General features: G+C 40.8%; 1 protein-coding gene across 1 annotated transcript in view; it reads right to left on the bottom strand.

The window, feature by feature from the left end:
• Positions 1 to 18,601, bottom strand: part of neurl1b (neuralized E3 ubiquitin protein ligase 1B) — a 488,639-nt gene extending 470,038 nt beyond the window's left edge. The window contains exon 1 of the mRNA XM_072590954.1: positions 18,282 to 18,601. Within this exon, the coding sequence (XP_072447055.1) occupies positions 18,282 to 18,393 (112 nt within the window). The 5' untranslated portion in view covers positions 18,394 to 18,601. The remainder of the gene's footprint in view (positions 1 to 18,281) is intronic.
• Positions 18,602 to 20,565: the final 1,964 nt, after the last annotated feature.

Here is a 20,565-nt window from a genome sequence, read left to right as displayed (position 1 = left end):
AGTGTCAAGGGGCAGTGGTTAGATTGTCCCTCATTAGAGATTGTCAATGCCTGGCATTTGTATGGCTCAAATGTTACTTGCCACTTGTCAGTCCAAGCCCAGATAATGCTGCACTTGAACATGGACTGCTTCAGTATCTGAGGAGTCATCATGGGGCATTGCACAATCATTGGTAAACATCCCCACCTCTGACCTTACAATGGAACAAAGAAAGAAACAGCTGAAGATGGTTGGGCATAGGACACTACTCTGAGGAACCCCTGCAATGATCTCCTGGAGCTGAGATGACTGACCTCCAACAACTATAACATCTTCCTATGTACCAAGTATGACTCCAACCAGCAGAAAGCTTTCCCCCCCTTTAGCCATTGATTCCAGTTTTGATACCACAGTCACTCAAATGTGGTTTTGATGTCAAGGGCGGTCACTCTCACCTCACCTCTGGAATTCAGCACTTTTGTCCATGTTTGAGCTAATGCTATAATGAGGTCAGGAGCAGAGTGCGATCCAAACTGGATGACACTGAGCTGGGTAATACTGACCAGGTACTACTGTTAGTGACATGTTCCATCACTTTACTGATGATTGAGAGTAGACTGATGGGGCATAATTAGCTGGCTTGATTTGCCCTGCTTTTTGTACGTAGGACACACCTAGGCAATTTTTCACTTTGTCAGGTAAATGCCAGTGTTGTACCGGAAGAGCTTGGCTAAGTTCATGTCTTCAGTACTATTGCCGAAAAGTGTTCGGGCTCATAGCCTTTGCACTGAACAGTCATCCAATTGTTTCTTGATATCATATGGAATGAATTGAATTAGCTGTGATATTGGGGACCCCTGAAGGAGGCCAAGATGGATCAACCATTTGGCACTTCTGGCTGGAGACTGTTGTGAATGCTTCAGGCGTATTTTTTGCACTGATATGCTGGGCTCTTCCATCATGAAGATGGTGATATTTGTGGAGTTGATTAACTATTCACCACCATTCACAACTGGATTTGGCAGACTGCCAAGCTTAGATCTAGTCGTGAGATTGCCAATCTCTGCCTTACTTGATTCTTATGCCGTTTGGCATGCATGTAATCCTGTTTGGTAGCTTTACCAGGTTGAGACTTAACTTTTAGATATGCCTGCTTCTGCTCCTGGCAAGCTTTCCTACACTCTCTGTATAATCTTGCATTGTTCTAGATATTCAAAAAGCACCGTTAAATATGTGCTATCAACCAAGCATCTCAGAGCACCTAGTCATTGAATACTATAAATGCAAGCTTTGGTGGATGGAAGAGCCAATTGCTTCATTTGGATTCACATTCAAGTGCTTTGTTGTTCTTGTTTATCTGTTTGCTTTGTAAATCGTCAGAAGATATATTTTTCATATTTTTAAAGGTTATTTGCTTTTCCAGATACAAGTAATGCTATCTAAGATTGAATTATTTTCAAAGCACTTTGAAATCTTTAAACTTACTGTTAATTTTGTATGCTACTTTTAATACAAAAATATAGCTACAAATGTATGTTGTTGTGGTTCTGTACGCTGAGCTGGAAATTTGTGTTGCAGATGTTTCGTCCCCTGTCTAGGTGACATCCTCAGTGCTTGGGAGCCTCCTGTGAAGCGCTTCTGTGATGTTTCCTCCGGCATTTATAGCGGCCTGTCTCTGCCGCTTCTGGTTGTCAGTTCCAGCTGTCTGCTGCAGTGGCCGGTATATTGGGTCCAGGTCGTTGTGTTTGTTGATAGAATCTGTGGATGTGTGCCATGCCACAGCTGGAACTGACAACCAGAAGCGGCAGAGACAAACCAATATACATGCCGGAGGAAACAACACAGAAGCGCTTCACAGGAGGCTCCCAAGCACTGAGGATGTCACCTAGACAGGGGACGAAACGTCTGCAACACAAATTCCCAGCTCGGTTAACAGAACCACAACAACGAGCACCCAAGCTACAAATCTTCTCACAAACTTTGAACAAATCTATGTTCCTGAGAGTTGTAAGGGTAGAACCTGCTATCCTTTTCCATGAAATCTCTCGGTCTTCATACAGAGGAGACTGATTAGATCCTCCTCCCAACTCAATAAACCAATACCTCTTTATTATGATTGATAATATTATCATTATTATTTATCACTTGGCTTATTCAACATTCTGTGCTTAATATGTAGCTGGTTGCAAACACATTTTTTCTTTAGGATTTTCCCTGAAAGTCAATTCACAGCAAAACATTCCTTAAGACAACAAACCAGTCTGCCCAAGTGCAGGAGATACTGTGCTCTGCGGTGGTCATCTTGCCATTCTCTTATTTCAAATCACACATGACTCTTGTACTTTTTTTAGTTTTAGGCAGATATTCCACATGATCATCCCCGCCCTTCAATCCCAAACACACACATCCCTCGTTCTGGGTTCGATCAACAAGTCTGTTCTTAATTTTTTTAGTCTCCTTAAGGAGGTTGGTTATAAACATGAACTGTAAAGATTAAATCAAAACTAGGTGCAGATAGTTTTTATAACAGCATTAACTCATCAAGTTTCAAGTCAAATGTTGCTTGACTCTGTGCTGAGATTGAGCTCAAAGCTGTAATGTCCAGTCAAATACTTGAAATTCTGAATTATCTCCCACGTCAAATCTGCTCAGCATTTAATGCTCAGTGCAACAATGTCCTGCTTTATTTATTTTCAATCAGTATTAAAATGAGCATAAGTCTGTAATATTTGCATTTTAAGTAGCCTCAATCACTATGATAAGACATTTTTGGTAAAGATTATGGATTTTCTTCAATATAACCTGAAAGTTACATTTACACTATTCTGAAGTTTATCCTGAAATATTTTCATCTTTAAGACACTATGTGTAATTGCTAAGCATACAGAACAGTTTTCCCATCAAGTGTCAATATTAAGAGAAGTTAGATTTAACATCAGGCGTTCTATGAACTGTGTCTGTTCTCTGACCCAGTGGTGACCTGTACAGAAACCTTTCCTATAGTTTGGTGCTTAATCTGCCCTTGCACAACATTATTTTGGTTCACATATCATAATGTCATTTCCACAGATAAGTTGTGAACCAGGACTTTGCAGTCCTGAAAAGTGACCAACTGGCATTATGTTCATAGAGACAAGGCCCATTGCAATGCAAAAGTGGAATTCCTGCCTTTTTTCTATTGCCAGTCATATTCAACGGTGTGTGGAAAGGGAGCAGGGAGTAAAGTAATTGTACTGTTTAAAAATTCACAGTACCACTATAAATAAGGACACTTTAGAATTTCTGGAATTTTCATGAAAGCAACTATAATTTGGAAGCCCTTCTATATCAAACCCTTGGAATGGAAAGATGAGCCACAGATTGAGTGTGAGAAGAAAATAAGAAGTGAACAAAAATAGTGTTGTCTCCTTTACAGATTATCATGAAATGCTCTACACTGAGTTGTATCCGTGCTTTCTAAAATGTGCAGTAACAGTGCTGTGATTGGAAAATAAAGTTACCATAAACAATGTTACTGTTGATTTATTTCAAATGATTCAGAAAACTGTCAATTGAAAGAAAAGTATTGTGAAAATGGAAAAGTCTTCAGATGCATTTGAATCAGTTAACCAGTGAATAAAATGAATATTATAAAATTTTGAAAAGTTAACCCAATGTGAGACCCAGAGGTTATTTCTTTAACTGCACCCATAGCTTTAATTCTGTCTTTGCAGAACAACTTAGCCATCTGTTTGGCTGTTTGAAAGCTTTGATAAAGTTCCGTGCTTTTCACTTTCTCCAAAAGCACAATGGATTCTAATGTGCAGAATTTGTTTGCTCACCTGTCCTGACAATATGAATTTGATTTGCTTGGCTGCCTTTCAAACCACAAGAGGATTCTTGTGAGCAATGTCCATTTAGTCAAAGCTTTGGGGAAAGTGAGTTTGATGCTTTTGACAAATCTTTGAAATTTTGAAGAGGCCAATGTTTCTTTTAAATGCCTATCATGTGATAGCTGTTTATTTTGATAGATTTATGAGTTTATTAATATGTCATTGTAGGCCTTGTAAGTTTTTGTCTTTTATATAAAGTGGACACTAGGTTAGTGGATTAAGGGCAGTAAGGATAAGAGGTGAGGGGAGCTCTCTGCTAATCTGTAGATTTTACTTATTTGGAGAAATGACTGATAGCAATGAGGAACTGAGCCAATAGTTTTGGAAACAGTGCCATACCTTTCAACTTAGCCACTTCAGCATTGGTCTACCTCTGTCTCCAATTCAGAAGTGCTATATTAAGGTAGCAGACCCAACTTCAGGCCATCTCATCATCAAAACATGAAAAGCCCATCTGCCGGCACTGCTGGAATGATGTCACAATTAATCATGAATTCTGTTCCCAGCTTCCAGTGGGAAATTTCTGGTCCTCACGCTCATAGCTTCAAAAGCATATTCTATCCCAAATGCATAATAATCATTTGCTTGGGTCTGTGTTAATTATTTTTAAGCTATTTGAAAAACTCTTTGTCATCGCAGAATTGTTCACAGACTTCAAAAGCAGCACTGTATTTTTTCAGATCTCATTTTTAAGTTTAAAACATGGAACAAGTCAATTAAATAAAATACAAACAAATAATCTAATAATAAATTAATAACAATATATTTAAATTCACTATCTAATGTCTTCAGTGCACGAATAAGTCACAATTCAGTCCCAAGTTATTCTGTGATCATTCATTTTTATACATTTAGATCCTTTCTTCCTTTGAAATCTTTTCTGCCTCTAGTAGTAAGCTACTCCACCTTATTCATTCTCATCAAGTTTCTCAACAGTTTAACTATTCTCTTCCAACTCCTGCCACTTATTAACCCTTTCAGATACTGTTGAGACCGAGTTAAGAAAATAAATTGACCTTCTCACAATAAACTGCAAAAATTTGCATTTGCTCAAAAGTAGATTGTCTACTCTCCTCAAGTTTTCAGTTTGAGAAATCAGATTTACTTTTTATAGATCAAATATGATGAGTCACAAATTCATAGTCACAGAAGCGCTTCACAGGAGGCTCCCAAGCACTGAGGATGTCACCTAGACAGGGGACAAAACATCTGCAACACAAATTCCCAGCTCGGTGAACAGAACCACAACAATGAGCATCCGAGCTACAAATCTTCTCCCAAACTTTGATCATTGTGTTGAATAGTGTGCATAGTACAATTCCACATTGTATACTGTGGAGGGCTGTTGTAGGTTGCAAAGAAACATTGACAGGATGCAGAACTGGGCTAATAAGTGGCAGATGATGTTGAACCCGGACAAATGTGATGTCGTTCACTTTGGAAGGTTGAATTTGAACGCAGAATACAGGGTTATGGTGTCATAGAGTCATAGAGATGTACAGCACGCAAACAGGACCTTCAATCCAACTCGTCCATGCCGAACAGTTATCCTAAATTAATCTAGTTCCATTTGCCAGCACTTGGCCCATATTCTTCTAAACCCTTCCTATTCATATACCCATCCAGATGCCTTTTAAATGCTGTAATTGTACCAGCCTCCACCACTTTCTCCTGCAGTTCATTCCATACACACACCCTCTGCATGAAAAAGTTGTTCCTTAGATCTCTTTTATGTCTTTCCCCTCTCACTCTAAACCTATGCCCTCTAGTTCTAGACTCCCCCATCCTGGGTAAAAGACCTCAGCTAGTTATCATTTCCATGCCCCTCATGACTTTATAAACCTTCATAAGGTCACCCCACAGCCTCCAACCCTCCAGGGAAAACAGTCATAGCCTCAGGCGACTGACTGTGTGGAGTTTGTACATTCTCCCAGTGTCGGCATGGGTTTCCTCTGGGTGCTCCGGTTTCCTCCCACAGTCCAAAACTGTGCAGGTTAGGTGAATTGGCCATGCTAAATTGCCCATAGTATTAGGTGCAGTGGTAAATGTAGGGGAATGGGTCTGGGTGGGTGCGCTTCGGCGGGTCGGTGTGGACTTGTTGGGCTGAAGGGCCTGTTTCCACACTGTAAGTAATCTAATCTATTCAGCCTCTCCTCGCTCAAATCCTCCAACCCTGGCAACACCCTTGTAAATCTTTCTGAACCCTTTCAAGTTTCACAACATCCTTCTGATAGGAAAAAGACCAGAATTACACACAATATTCCAAAACTGGCCTAACCAACATCCTGCACAGCCACAAAATGACCTCCCAACTCTTATACTCAATGCTCTGACCAATAAAAGAAAGCATACCAAATGTCTTTTTAACTATACTATCTACCTGCAACTCTCAAGGAACTATGAATCTTCACTTCAAGGTCTCTTTGTTCAGTAACACCTCCCAGGACCTTGCCATTAAGTGTATGAATCCTGCTCTGATTTGCCTTTCCAAAATGCAGCACCCCACATTTATCTAAATTCTGCCACTTCTCAGCCTATTGGCCCATCTGATCATGATCCCGTTGTACTTGGAGGTAACCTTCTTCGCTGCCCACTACACTTCCAATTTGGTGTCATCTGTAAAGTTACTGACTATACCTCCTATGTTCACCTCCAAATTGAGGTAAGAAGTAGTGGACCCAGCACCGATCCTTGTGGCATAACACTGGTCACAGGTCTCCAGTCTGAAAACCAACTCTCCACCACCACCCACTGTCTTCTACATTCAAGCCAGTTCTGTGTGCAAATGGCTAGTTCTCCCTGTATTCCATGAGATCTAACCTTGCTAACCAGTCTCCCATGAGGAACCTTGTCGAACACCCATGCACAATGCCATGCTGACTATTCCTAATCAGTCCTTGCCTTTCCAAATACATGTAAATCCTGTCTCTCAGGATTCCCTCCAGCAACTGGCCTACCACCAATGTCAGGCTCACTGGTCTATAGTTCCCTGACTTTTCCTTACCATCTTTCTTAAATAGTGGCACCATGTTAGCCAACCTTCAGTCATCCAGCACTTCACCTGTGACTATCGATGATACAAATATCTCAACAAGGAGCCCAGCAATCACTTCCCTAACTTTCCACAGAGATCTAGGGTACACCTGATCAGGTCCTCGGGATTTATCCACTTTTATGCATTTCAAGACATCCAGCACCTCCTCCTCTGTAATATGGACATTTTTCAAGATGTCACCATCTATTTCCTCACATTCCATATCTTCCATGTCCTTCTACACAGTAAACACTGATGCAGGGTTAAAGGCAGGATTCTTGGCAGTGTGGAGGAACAGAGGGATCTTGGGGTCTATCCATAAATCCCTCAAAGTTGCCACCCAGATTGATAGGGTTGTAAAGAAGGCATATGTTGTGTTGGCTTTCATTAGCAAGGGGTTTGAATTTAAGAGCTATGAGGTTATAGTGCAGCTCTGTAGAGCCCTGGTTAGACCACACTTACAATATTGTGTTCAGTTCTAGTCACCTCATTATAGGAAGGATATGGAAGCTTTACAGGGGGTGCAGAGGATTCTGCCTGGACTGGAGGGCATGCCTTCTGAAGAAAGATCGATGGAGCTAGGGCTTTTCTGATTGGTGTGAAGCAAGATACAGGTGTAGAAGATATTGAGAAGCATAGATAGAGTGGATAGCCAGAGACTTTTTCCCCAGTATGGAAAAGTCTATCATGAGGAGGCAAAATTTTCAGGTAACTGGAGAACATTTTAGGGGTATGTTAGAGGTAGGTTCTTTACTCAGAGAATGGTGGGTGCATGGAATGCACTGCCAGCAGTGGTAGTCCAGTCAGATACATTAGGAACATTTAAGCAATTCTTGGATAGGCACATGGAAGATAGTACAACGAAGGTTATTAGGTTAGTCTGATCTTAGAGTAGGATAAAAGGCCAACACAACATTGAGGGCTAAAGTGCCTGTACTGTGCTATGCTGATCTATGTTGATGTAAAAGTAATTATTTTCTTAATTGCTCCAGTAATGGTTTGTTTCCAGCAGTTTCCTTGGAAATATCGTCAAATAATGTGGCATTTAATTAATTATTTTATTTATTTATTTATGTAATTTTGAATAATGAACCAATTTTTTGTCAAACTCGAAGGTCTGTTGGAAAATAGACCAATATTCTCCAAAAGCACTTCATCAGGAATGGGCTTTTGCCTCAAACATCAATTCCCCAGTTCCTCGGATGCTGCCTGACCTGCTGCGCTTTTCCAGCACCACACTCGAGTCTGATCTTCAGCATCAGCAATCCTTACTTTCTCTCAATATTCTCCAAAGCTCATTGAATTAGGGTCTTTATGACTTACAAAAAGAAGAGATATTATGTCTTCAGTCTACACTTAATCTAGTTCAATAAAAGAAACGATAGAATGAGCAAAGATTGCTGGTATTATTTTAAAATTTAGCGAGTAAGTGACATAATAAATACTAAGCATACCTAAGCTTAAAAAAGATAATAATCTTGTTTTAAAAAGTGTTCATAAGACAAAAAATTAAACAGAAAAATCAAGGAAAGCTTTAGAGGATTGTCTTGGTGTGTCCATATATCTTCCTGGCTCAGAAAGTTTATGAAGATCTTTCTCTTTTTTCACTCAGAGCAATGGACAGACTCCTGGAGTCTGAAATACACACTAGTATAATGGAACATTTATCTTAAAGGCAATTAATTTGTTAGCAGCTTTAGCCCATATGGAGAAAGAGCTGTGCATCTTGTGTGAGAACCAGAGGAAATAAATGTATCTTACTAGAAACCAGTATTCATTCACATGTTTCATATCAGATAAACCACCTTGCCAGTTTTACATTGGTTTTGTCTCAGTTGAGTGCTTTTCAGGTCAACACATATGCATGACCATAACTTCCAGGACATCTAATTCTTAAATAAAATATTGGGAATATAAAGTGCACTCTGAATCAAAGGGGTCATAACTTGCTGACAGAAATTAGCAGTGAAGCTCTCACCAAGGTAATACGTACTGTGGACTCAAGATATTTGCATCAGAATACATGAAATTTTTGAGAGAAGGTTGAATCAAAAAGCTTGCACTATGAGAAAATATTTTCAAAACTCTTTAAAGTACCACAAAGATTATACTTTTGTGCTGTTCCTGTGGAAAATGAAACCCAATTGAGTTAGGAAAGACTATTCCAAATCAGAAGAGTTGATCACAGCAAAAAATATTTTAATATCTCAATGTTAGAAAAGTAGCCGCTGATAAAGTAGCTTTTCGTTCATGGCCACCAGCAGCACCAAGATCAATATGAAAGTGTATTTCTAATATGACATCAAGCTTTAGACCTATGATAGCCATTCAGATGAACTAATACAATACAATAGCAGAATTTATTAAAAGCAAAGGACAAGGATGTTGGAGGGAACAGAAGTGAAGTCAATATAGTTTATTGATTTGTTTTCCTGCCATTTCGCAGTACCTCAAACAATCAGATAGTGAAAAATGCAATATAGTGGCTGAGAACTAACTAAACTTCAATCAATTTCATGAATAACTGTTTAAATGGTGTCAAAAGAAGGGAACGTGCATACATGATGATGCCAATGGTCTCCTTCACCGCCATAAAATCCTATGTTGCTTTAAGTTCAGGAGGTTACCAAAACAGAAATCAGTTTTTCTATAATAATTCAACGTTAGCAAAAGCCCACAAGCCATACTCAAACAGCAGTTTTCATTCATACTGCCAAGTACTTGTAAAAACAGTACTGCCACTTTCAATTGTAAGGAATTTGGCACATTCTACAAAAACATTGTCCAACCTTATTGTAGTGATTAAAATGGGATCAGCTGGGTATTCCTCAAAATAGGAGCTCCCTAACTGAAGCTGTTAACTTAAAGCGTCATAGAATCATAGAGATGTACAGTATGGAAGCAGACCCTTCGGTCCAACCCGTCCATGCCGACCAGATATCCCAACCCAATCTACTCCCACCTGCCAGCACCCGGCCCATATCCCTCCAAACCCTTCCTATTCATATACCCATCCAAATGCCTCTTAAATATTGCAATTGTACCAGCCTCCACAGGCTCATTCTGGCAGCTCATTCCATACACGTACCACCCACTGCGTGAAGTGGCCTAACCAATGTCCTGTACAGCTGCAACATGATCTCCCAACTCCTGTACTCAATACTCTGACCAATAAAGGGAAAGCAAACCAAACGCCTTTTTCACTATTCTATCTACCTGAGACTCCACTTTCAAGGAGCTATAAACCTGCACTCCAACGTCTCTTTGTTCAGCAACACTCCCTAGGACCTACCATTAAGTGTATAAGTTCTGCTAAGATTTGCTTTCTCAAAATGCAGCACCTTGCATTTATGTGAATTAAACTCCATCTGCCACTTCTCAGCCCATTGGCCCATCTGATCCAGATCCTGTTGTAATCTGAGGTAACTCTCCTCGCTGTCCACCACACCTCCAATTTTGGTGTCATCTGCAAACTTACTAACTGTACCTCTTATGCTTGCATCCAAATCATTTATGTAAATGACAAAAAGTAGAGGACCCAGCACCGATCCTTGTGGCACTCCACTGGTCACAGGCCTCCAGTCTGAAAAACAACCCTCCACCACCACCCTCTGTCTTCTGCCTTTGAGCCAGTTCTGTATTCAAATGACTAGTTTTCCCTGTATTCCATGAGATCTAACCTTGCTAATCAGTCTCCCATGGGGAACCTTGTCGAACGCCTTACTGAAGTCCATATAGATCACATCTACTGCTCTGCCCTCATCAATCTTCTTTGTTACTTCTTCAAAAAACTCAATCAAGTTTGTGAGACATGATTTCCCACACAGAAAGCCATGTTGACTATCCCGAATCAATCCTTGCCTTTGCAAATACATGTACATCCTGTCCCTCAGGATTCCCTCCAACAACTTGCCCACCACAGAGGTCAGGCTCACCGGTCTATAATTCCCTGGATTGTCTTTACTGCCCTTCTTAAACAGTGGCACCACGTTTGCCAACCTCCAGTCTTCCGGCACCTCACCTGTGATTATCGATGATACAAATATCTCAGCAAGAGAACATTCTGCACCCTCTCTGACACATCCTTGATCCTGGCACCAAAGAAACAACGCACCATTCTGCTTTTTCTCTGCTGGCCACAGAAACGTCTGTCTGTACCTTTGACTACAGAATCCCCTAACACAATTGATCTCTTGGAAGCCAATGTACCCCTTGTTGCATTAGAGCCAGTCTCAATACCAGAAATTTGGCTGTTTGTGCTACATTCCCCCGAGAATCCATCACCCCCTACATTTTCCACAACAGCATACCTGTTTGAAATGGGTATATCCACAAAAGACTCCTACCCTAGGTGCCGACCTCTCTCACCCTTCCTGGAGTCAACCCATCTACGTGACTGTATCTGAGACATTTCCCCCTTCCTATAACTGCCATCCATCACATACTGTTGCTGTTGCAAATTCCTCATCGCTTCTGTCTCTCCAACCGATCCACTCAACATGATAAGATTCATATCCAACAGCATTTATGGCAGATATAATCCGCAGTAACCCTGAAACTCTTTAAACTCCCACATCTGACAAGAAGTACATCTCACTGCAAAGGCCATTCTTGCTCCTTCACAATCTACAGACCCAGAAAATAACACCATCTTATTCCTCTACAAAACACTGCCCTGGGTTAAATTAACAGCTATGGCTTATATTTTAAGTTTAATCAAGAGACTTATCTCCAAAAACATATAATCAAGAAAGAATCCACTATACTCACTACTGCAGCCTTTCTCTTGGACAGACTTAAAACAACAATTAACTTATCTGATTCTATGCTGTGAACTTCACCCAACAGTTCCTCCAATATTAGTTGTGAATTTTACTGTTAAATTTTCCCAGATGCACTCCGATGTCCAGCGATACACAAATTCAAACAGCAAAGGCGGTAACTGTGCAGATTCTCTCTCTCTCTCCTGCACTGTCCTCACCATGTGCTTCCTTTGTCCCCTCTTCTCCCTTTTAAACTGCTGTTGTTTGGACTATTTTTTTCCAAAGTTCCAAAACAATGCAACAGCATATAAAACAGTAATTGCTGCTCCTGGAATTCGAGGAAATCACCTCCAACACTTAAAATACCTCAAAAAAAATAAGGAGCAGCTCTTACAGCCAGAAATTTTTCCCGTCCTCCATCTTGGATTACTCAGAGTTCATTCAGTCAGGGAGTCCTGACTGACAGATATACACAGGAGTGTAAGGGGTTCTGCTCACTCTAGGACCTGGCTCTGAGCTAGCTGGGTTAGTGACATTACTATGCACAGCTAAATAAAATGTTTATTTGTTCTGGAATATTGGCTTTTGTGGAGTTATCTCACTTATCACATAAGGTGGGTTAATTTGAGAAAGGTAAGGTTTACCCCAACAGTTTACATGAATTTCAGAGGAAAAAAAGTAACTTAATGAATTGAGCACAAATACAAGTTAATAGGTTTGATACTATAGCCATTACAGAAATATAGTTACAAAGAGATCAAAGCTGGGAACTAAATATTCATAGGAATGGTGACTTTTCAAAAGGACACACAGAAAGAAAAGGGTGATGGGATAGGCCTTAGGGACATAGTAAAATTTAGCACTCAGTTAGAGACAGAGGAACTTGGGTCAGAATATAATGTGGGAAAGTATGAAGTCATGTATTTTGGCAAGAAAATTGAAAAGCTGAATATCATTTAAATGGAGAAAGACTGCAGAAAGCCAGAGAACAGATGGACTTGGGAGTGCATGAATCACAAAAAGCCAGCATTTAAGTTCAGAGGGTAATAGGGAAGGCAAATGAAGGAAACAAACAAAGAACTGCAGATGCTGGGTGTATTCTGGGTTCACTGGAGAAAGGTTACTCTGCTTTCTCTCCATATCTACTGCCAGACCTGCTGGGTTTCTCCAGCAGTTCCTGTTTTTGTTAAGACAAATGGAATGTTTGCCTTTATTTCAAAGGAAATGGAGTAAAGAAGTCAGGGCGGAGGGAAGTTGCTGAAGCTAAACAAGCGAGGAGAAAGTGAGGACTGCAGATGCTGGAGATCAGAGCTGATAATGTGTTGCTGGAAATGCGCAGCAGGTCAGGCAGCATCCAAGAAGTAGGAGAATCGACGTTTTGGGCATGAGCCCTTCTTCAGGAAGAAGGGCTCATGCCCGAAACATCGATTCTCCTGCTCCTTGGATGCTGCCTGACCTGCTGCGCTTTTCCAGCAACACATTTTCAAAGCTAAATAAGCCACAAGTTAGACCATAGCTGGAATAACGTAAACAGCCCTTTATCTGACAAACAATATGTCAGAATTCCAGAAAAGTCCAGAGAAGGTTCATGAGGCAGATACTGAGTATGTCTTTAAGGAAAGGTTAATTAGGTTGGGCCTGTACTCATTGGAATTTAGAAGAATGAGAGGCAACCTTATTGAAACCTACACATTTCTTAGGAGACTTGACAGGGTGAATGCAGAAAGATGACTTCCCTTTGTAGGAGAGTCGAGGACCATCATGCATATGTCAAAGTAAGGGGTTGCCCATTTAAGACAAATGAGGAATTTAACAGAAGCGGTGAACTTGTGAAATTTTTTCGCACAGAAGGATGTCAGCCTGGGTTGTTAAGTTAAATTCAAGGCTGAAATGGACAGATTTTTAATCTACTGAGGGGATCAATGGTTATAGGGCAAAGGCAAAAACATCAAGTTGTGGGTTATCAGATCAGCAAAGATTCCATTAAATGGCAGGGCAGACCTGATGAGCTGAATGGCTTCCTTTTGCTCTTACTTCTTCTGGTCCTAACCTTATATGTTTTCAGATGATTTTATGTAAGAGCAATGTGAGAAATAGGAAGGGGTATTCGATCATTTAGCTGAGGGGAGGGAGAATACTAAAGGTGATGTCACAAAAACAGGAAGAGAAGAAGTGCTATCAGACACCTCTTACTTAGCCATAACCTACTCAAAAACACTTGTTTGTGTTGTCGAGAGTGTGGTGCTAGAAAAGCACAGCAGGTCAGGCAGCAACCAAGGAGTAGGAGAATCGACATTTCGAGCATAAAGAATTCCTGATGAAGGGCTTATGTCCGAACTGTCGATTCTCCTACTCCTTGGATGGTGCCTGACCTGCTGTGCTTTTCCAGCACCACACTCTCGACTCTGATCTCTAGCATCTGCAGCCCTCACTTTCTCTTAGTTTCTGTTGTACCAGATACCAGCTCCTGACCTCATTACAACTTTGATCCAAGTAGGAACAGAAGAGGTGAAATCCCAAGGCTGGATCAGTGTGACTGCTCTTGACATCACAGCAGCATTTGACTGAGTGTGGCGTCATGGAGCCCCAACAAGCTGGAGACAATGGGGATCAGTGGGAAATTTCTCTGCTGGTTGGAATCAAATCCAACATAAAAGGAAAATTGTAGTCATTCTTGGAAGACAATCTTTTCATTCCCTGGACATCACTGCAGAACTTGCCGAGGCCTAATCATGTACATCAACAATATTTCCATCAGAAGTGGGAATGTTCATAGATTCAGCACTATTTGTGACTCCTCAGACACTGATGCAGATCATGCCCACATGCATAAGATCTGGACAACATCTGGGTGTGGACTGATAAGTGGCAAGCTACATTCACATCACACAAGTGCCAGGCAATAACCATCTCCAGCAACAGAGATTCCAACCATTTCCCCTTGACATACAATGGAATTACCATTGCTGCATTCTTCACTATCAACATTATCAGGGATACAATGAATCAGAAACTGAACTTCACTAGCAATTTAAATACTGTGGCTGTAAAAGCAGAAGGGCTAGAAATTCTAAGATAAGTAACTCTTTTTCTGATTCCTCAAAGCCCATCCACCATCTTTTTGACATAATTCATGAGCATGATGGAATATTCTCCACTTGTCTGGATAGATACCGCTCCAACAACACTCAAGAAGCTTGACATCACCCAGAATAAAGCTGCCCATTTGAGTGGCACCCTCTCCACCATCTTCAACATTCATTCCTTCCACCACAATGCACAGTGACAGCAATATACACTGTTGTGAATTCACTAAGACTCATTTGATAGCACCTTAAAACCAATAACTTTACTACTCAGAAGGGCAAAGAGCAGCAGGCAGATGGGAACATTACCATCTGCACATTCCCCTTCATGTTACACACCATCCTGACTTGGAAATATGACCCTACTCCTTCATCTCGCTGAATCAAAATCCTGGAACTCCCTCCTTAACAGCACTTTTAGTCTACCTATACCACATGGACTGCAATGGTTCTAAAAGACAGTTCATCATCACCTTCCAAGGACAATTAGTGGCAATCAATTCATGCTATCCCAAGCCCACAATCTGTCAATAAATTACAAAAACGTCATTGCAGAAGATATTCTGTCTAAGGGTAAAACAGACCAAGTGAGGACCGTGCCATCCAACCTGAACAACAGAAGAGAGACATAGGAGGAGGATTGTGTGGTTAATCATGTCAAAAGATGAAAACAGGTCAAGAAGGTTAAGGAAATACAGTAACAAGAAGAGACAGACTACTCCAGCATCCAGTGTGCATAAACAATAGCTCGTAGGAATATAGAAACAGGGGAGATCTTCAACTCTGTTCCGCCACTCAATGTAATTATGGCTGATCTGTGGCCTAACTCCATATAGCTACTTTTTGTTCATATCCCTTAAGTCTTTGCTTAATAATAAACTATCTAATTCAGATTTAAGATTAACAACTGACAGCGTATCAATTACCATTTGTGGAAGAGTTCCACACCTCTACCCTCCTGTGTGTGTCGGTGTACTTCCTAACATCTCTCCTGGCCCTAATTCTCAGACTACGCCACTTTGTTTTTGAACATCTAACCAGTAGAACTCCATTGAGAATGCAGTAAGTTTCAAAACAAAGATGAGCCTAACTGTTTAAAGAGCAAGCCAAAATGAATGAAAAGAACTGTAGTCAAAGGAACAAGTGAATCAACAGGACTAGAAAAAGATGAGCAAATAAATCGGACGCACATTCTGAGAAGCTGAGAATATCTAAAATTCTGTTGTCTGTCTCATAACTCACACCAAATCATTGCTCATTGAGGTGGTAGACAAACATACCTCGGCAAAACCTCTACTCTAAAATGCTCATCCTTACACTCATGGCCATCACCTCTCCCCATCTCTATAATCTCATCGAACTCCATGACCTTCTCAATTCTGTATTCTTCTTCAGCATTCATAATTTTAATTGCTCTACTATTGGAAGTGACGTGTTCAGTTGGCTGTGCTCTAAGCTCTGTAATTTTGTCCCTAGATCTCAACACTTCACTGTCCTCCTTAAAACTAACTTAAAATTCATCTCTTTGAGTAAACATTTTGCCCTCATTTCTTTATGTGATTCTGTGTCAAAAGAACAAAAGAAAATTTACAGCCCAGGAACAGGCCCTTCGGCCCTTCAAGCCTGAGCCAATTCAAATGTACTGTCTAAACCTGTCGGTCAATTCCTAAGCATTTATATCCCTCTGCTCCCCATCTACTCATGCATCTGTCCAGATGCATCTTCAATGAGTCTACCGTGCCTGCCTCTACCATCTCTGCTGGCAACGCGTTCCAAATGCCCACCACCCTCTGCGTGAAGTACTTGCCACGTGTTTCCCCTTAAACTTTCCACCTCTCACCTTGAAAGCATGACCTCTGGTTATTGAATCCTTCACCCTGGGAAAAAGCTTGTCTCTATCCACCCTGTCTATGCCCTTCATGATTTTGTAAACCTCAATCAGGTCCCCCCTCAATCTCCTTTTTTCTAGTGAAAATAAACCTAACCTACTCAACTTCTCTTCACAGGTAGCACCTTCCATACCAGGCAACATCTTCATAAACCTTCTCTGCACCCTCTCCAAAGCGTCCACACCCTTTTGGTAATGTGGCGACCAGAACTGTACACAGTATTCTAAATGCGGCCGAACCAATATCTTGTACAATTTTAACATGACTTGCCAGCTCTAAAACTCAATACCCCGTCCAATGAAAGCAAGCATACTATACACCTTCTTGACCAACCTATCCACCTGTGCAACAACCTTCAGGGTACAATGGATCTCTCTGTCCATCAACTTTTCCCAAGGCTCTTCCATTCACTGTATACGTTCATATACATGTCATATGTTCTTTTGTACCTGTCCTATGAAGTTCCTTGGTGATTTTATATACTAATGGTGAAACATAAATGTGAGTTGCCATGTGGACGGATAGGAAACAAAACGTTCTCCTACCATCCTTCATTAATTCAATTCCATTAATCAAAATATTTATTTGCAGTATGGACTACTTGCTAAGTGATGTACATGATCAATATAAACCTTGGATTTTAATTAACATACTTCCAAAATAAATTCCATGACATCCATTCATCCTTTAGAAAACGGAGGAAAACATACACGACAGGCCTGAGACCAAGTGAGTTTTTTTTAAAATGGAGTTACTAAAACAAATTATATTTGTGTAAAATCATGGACTAGTTACAGCACAGAAGATCATTTTGCTCGTGTGTGTACTGGCTTTTAGCAAGAGCAAGTGGCTTAGTCCCAAACCTTGACTAGTCTCTTGACCAATGAGAGTTACTTGACAACCAATCAACTCCCTGTTCTCGCACAGTAGAAATTGTTTCTCCTTTTTAAATGTGGCATTCTTGTGTTGGTCCTGATGAGTGCAGGATGAAAAGTTTAGGTTTATCGAAGTTCCATACCACCTAGTGACCTTTAAATAAATAAATAATTCAAGCAAAATGCATTACATTTGGAAGCTGCATTTTATATTCAGTAGCAATGGGTGATCATTTGGATAGACTGTTTCAGAAGTAACAGAATTTGAACCAAATTGTATTGCTGGCATCATTACTAAATAAGATTTCTCCTACACTTTCCTACTTTAACAGCATTATGTTAAATGCCTGTACTGCACGCAACATAAAACTTTTCACTGTACTTAGGCAGACGTTAGAACAATAAATCAATCCAAAATACCGGCTGCCTTTAGGACCCTGGGAAGAAACGAAACGTTATCAGCTGTATGAACTCTGGCATTTTTTTTACAATAAACAGCAACTAACCCCGCGCTTACAGTCAGAGAAACTGCCAACATTTCAAATGAACGGGGGGGGGGGAGGGGGGTTATTTCACCCCTTTCTGATTATAACGCCCATGCCCGGTATGGATCATATACCATTCCCTTCAAACACCAACTAGGTATGTTTCCACCCCAACCCCCTTGCCATCACTTAGCAACTGAGGGTCACAGACTATAAATATCACAGGCTATGGGTGTATCGGTGGAGTGTCTTTTCAACAGCACATTAGGAGGTGTAATTGCATGAAGCAGGAACTCACACTGATGGTGTCCCTGCTGACAGTGCAGCCCGGGAGTCGTTCTGCTGCCGTTGGCCAGGTTGATGTTATTCCAGGTGGATCGGGTCAGTAAACTGGAGCTGCTGTTCCCCATGTCCTGTCACTCTGTCTCTCTGCTGGTACCGGTTGCAAACAATGACCGACTGCTTCTATTTTCTCCTCCTCAGTTTGCACTGTTTTTTTTTGCCGCTACTTAGAACCAATCGTTGACCATGGCAGAGACACCAACCAATCCAGCAACTGTGAAGCCAGCCTTTGGCACAGACACCTCTCTGCCCCTCACTGTCAACTCCCAAACCAACAGCACCGTGCGAGCAAAGATTGCGCGCTTTGAAATTTGAACGTGGGTTGGACAGGCAGAAGCTGGGAAGTTCCCCTATAGGCGGGGTTTGATCCCTAACCTCTGCAAGTCATGTTGTCTAATGTTGTTTTTGTACAAATATCGGTCAGTACAAAATACGTTTAGTGGATCAATCTTACTTTGGAGGGAAGGACTGTGGTGTGCTGTCTGCTCTTTTCTAAATCAAATAAAGAAACTGCAATCGATCTGAAAATGGTCAGACCTGTACAAATGCAACAGGCTGCAGCTGAGATATATTGCTCGGTATTAAACATAGATGCGCACTTTAGCAAAATGTTCTAAATATCCGAATTGAGATAGTATTATTTAATAATTAAAGCAGATTTTGTTTTGAAAATGAAATGCTCACGCTGTATGTAAATACGGCTTACGTAAAGACACCAGCTCAATTTCAAACTGAACATTACCGGATGGATAATAAGTTGAGTAACCGATTCCAAAGAAACGATTGTCAGTGTTTCCAATTGCGAACAATTTAAGATTCGAGTTTACACTTAGGGCACAAAATGAAGATTAATCTTCAGCACGCTGTTTTGTGAAACCTTGGAGATAAAAAAAATCAGATACATTAAAAAAGATTTTTTTATTGGATTATTTGAACTCTTTGTCCGTGCTAGGGATGTTGAGGATGGAAGTACATAAAATGCTGTTTGGCTGACAATCAGGCATTGTCTAATTGGGTCTTCTGACTTTCCAAATGGCATAAGAAGACAAGGTATCACAAAAGTGGATGTGTTTGCCAACTAATGGTTAAAAAAGTGGAGGGCATGCCCCTATCTACATCAATGGTGCTGAGGTGGAGATGGTCAACATCGTCAAGTTCCTCGGAATGATGATCACCAATCTGTCCTGGTCCACCCATATTGATGCTGTGGTCAAGAGGACACAACAATGCATCTACTTCCTCAGGAGACTAAGGAAATTCAGCATGTCTATGAAGACTCAACACTTTTTATAGATGCACCAGAGAAAACATTCCATCCAGATGTATCATGGCATGGTATGGAAACTGCTTTGTCCAGGACCACAAGAAACTACAGAGGTGTGAACATAGCCCAGTCCATCTCGCAAGCCAACTTTCCATCCATTGACTCCATTTATACTTCTCACTGCCTCAGGAAGTCAGCCAACATAATCAATGACTCCTCCCACCATGGTTATAACCTTTTCAGGCAGAAGATATGAAAGCTTAAAAACATGTATCAAAAGGTTCAAGAACAGCGCCTTCCCCATTGTTATTAGACTTCTGAATGGACCTCTCAAATTTTAAGTTCAATGTAGATCTCGCTGTTTGTGCACCTTCTCTGTGGCCATATCATTGTATTCTTCACTCTGTTCTATTACTTTAATGCCACTTAGTATGTTATGATCCACCTGTACTGCACACAAAACAAAACTTTTCACTGTACCTACATACATATGATAATAATGAATGAATTCAAAAACATACACCAGATTTTCACAACATTTTTAATGGAAATATGAACCTGGAATTTTATCACCAAGACAGGAAACAAGAGTCAGGAAAATTTCTAGTGTTGTGTACCCACCTTAATTGTAAAGGTACCATAGTCCTACACTCTCTTTAGAGACAGATGACGGGTGGTGGTTTAACCTGAGGGCTGCTACAGCTCGGACAAGGAGAGCGATTGAGAGGGAGAGTCCTTTATAGTCATCTCAGCCGATGCAGGAATTGAGCCCATGCTGTTGTTTTTACACGACATGGCAAACCAGCTGTCCAGCCAACTGAGCTAACTGACAGCCCATCCTTGGGTTCAAGTACCTGCAAAAATAGGATCATCATTGTCGGGGTATGGGTAAGCCTCATAATGCATGCTTGGCAGAGAGACCATAAATCTAGTTGAAACACCTGAAGCCCAGGAGATGCATCGCTGATTAACAGCA

The sequence above is a fragment of the Chiloscyllium punctatum genome, chromosome 20 (assembly GCF_047496795.1).
Source record: "Chiloscyllium punctatum isolate Juve2018m chromosome 20, sChiPun1.3, whole genome shotgun sequence".
NCBI lineage: Eukaryota > Metazoa > Chordata > Chondrichthyes > Orectolobiformes > Hemiscylliidae > Chiloscyllium > Chiloscyllium punctatum.
The sequence above is the reverse complement of the archived record's forward strand: the minus strand, read 5'-3'. Positions and strand labels throughout refer to the sequence as shown.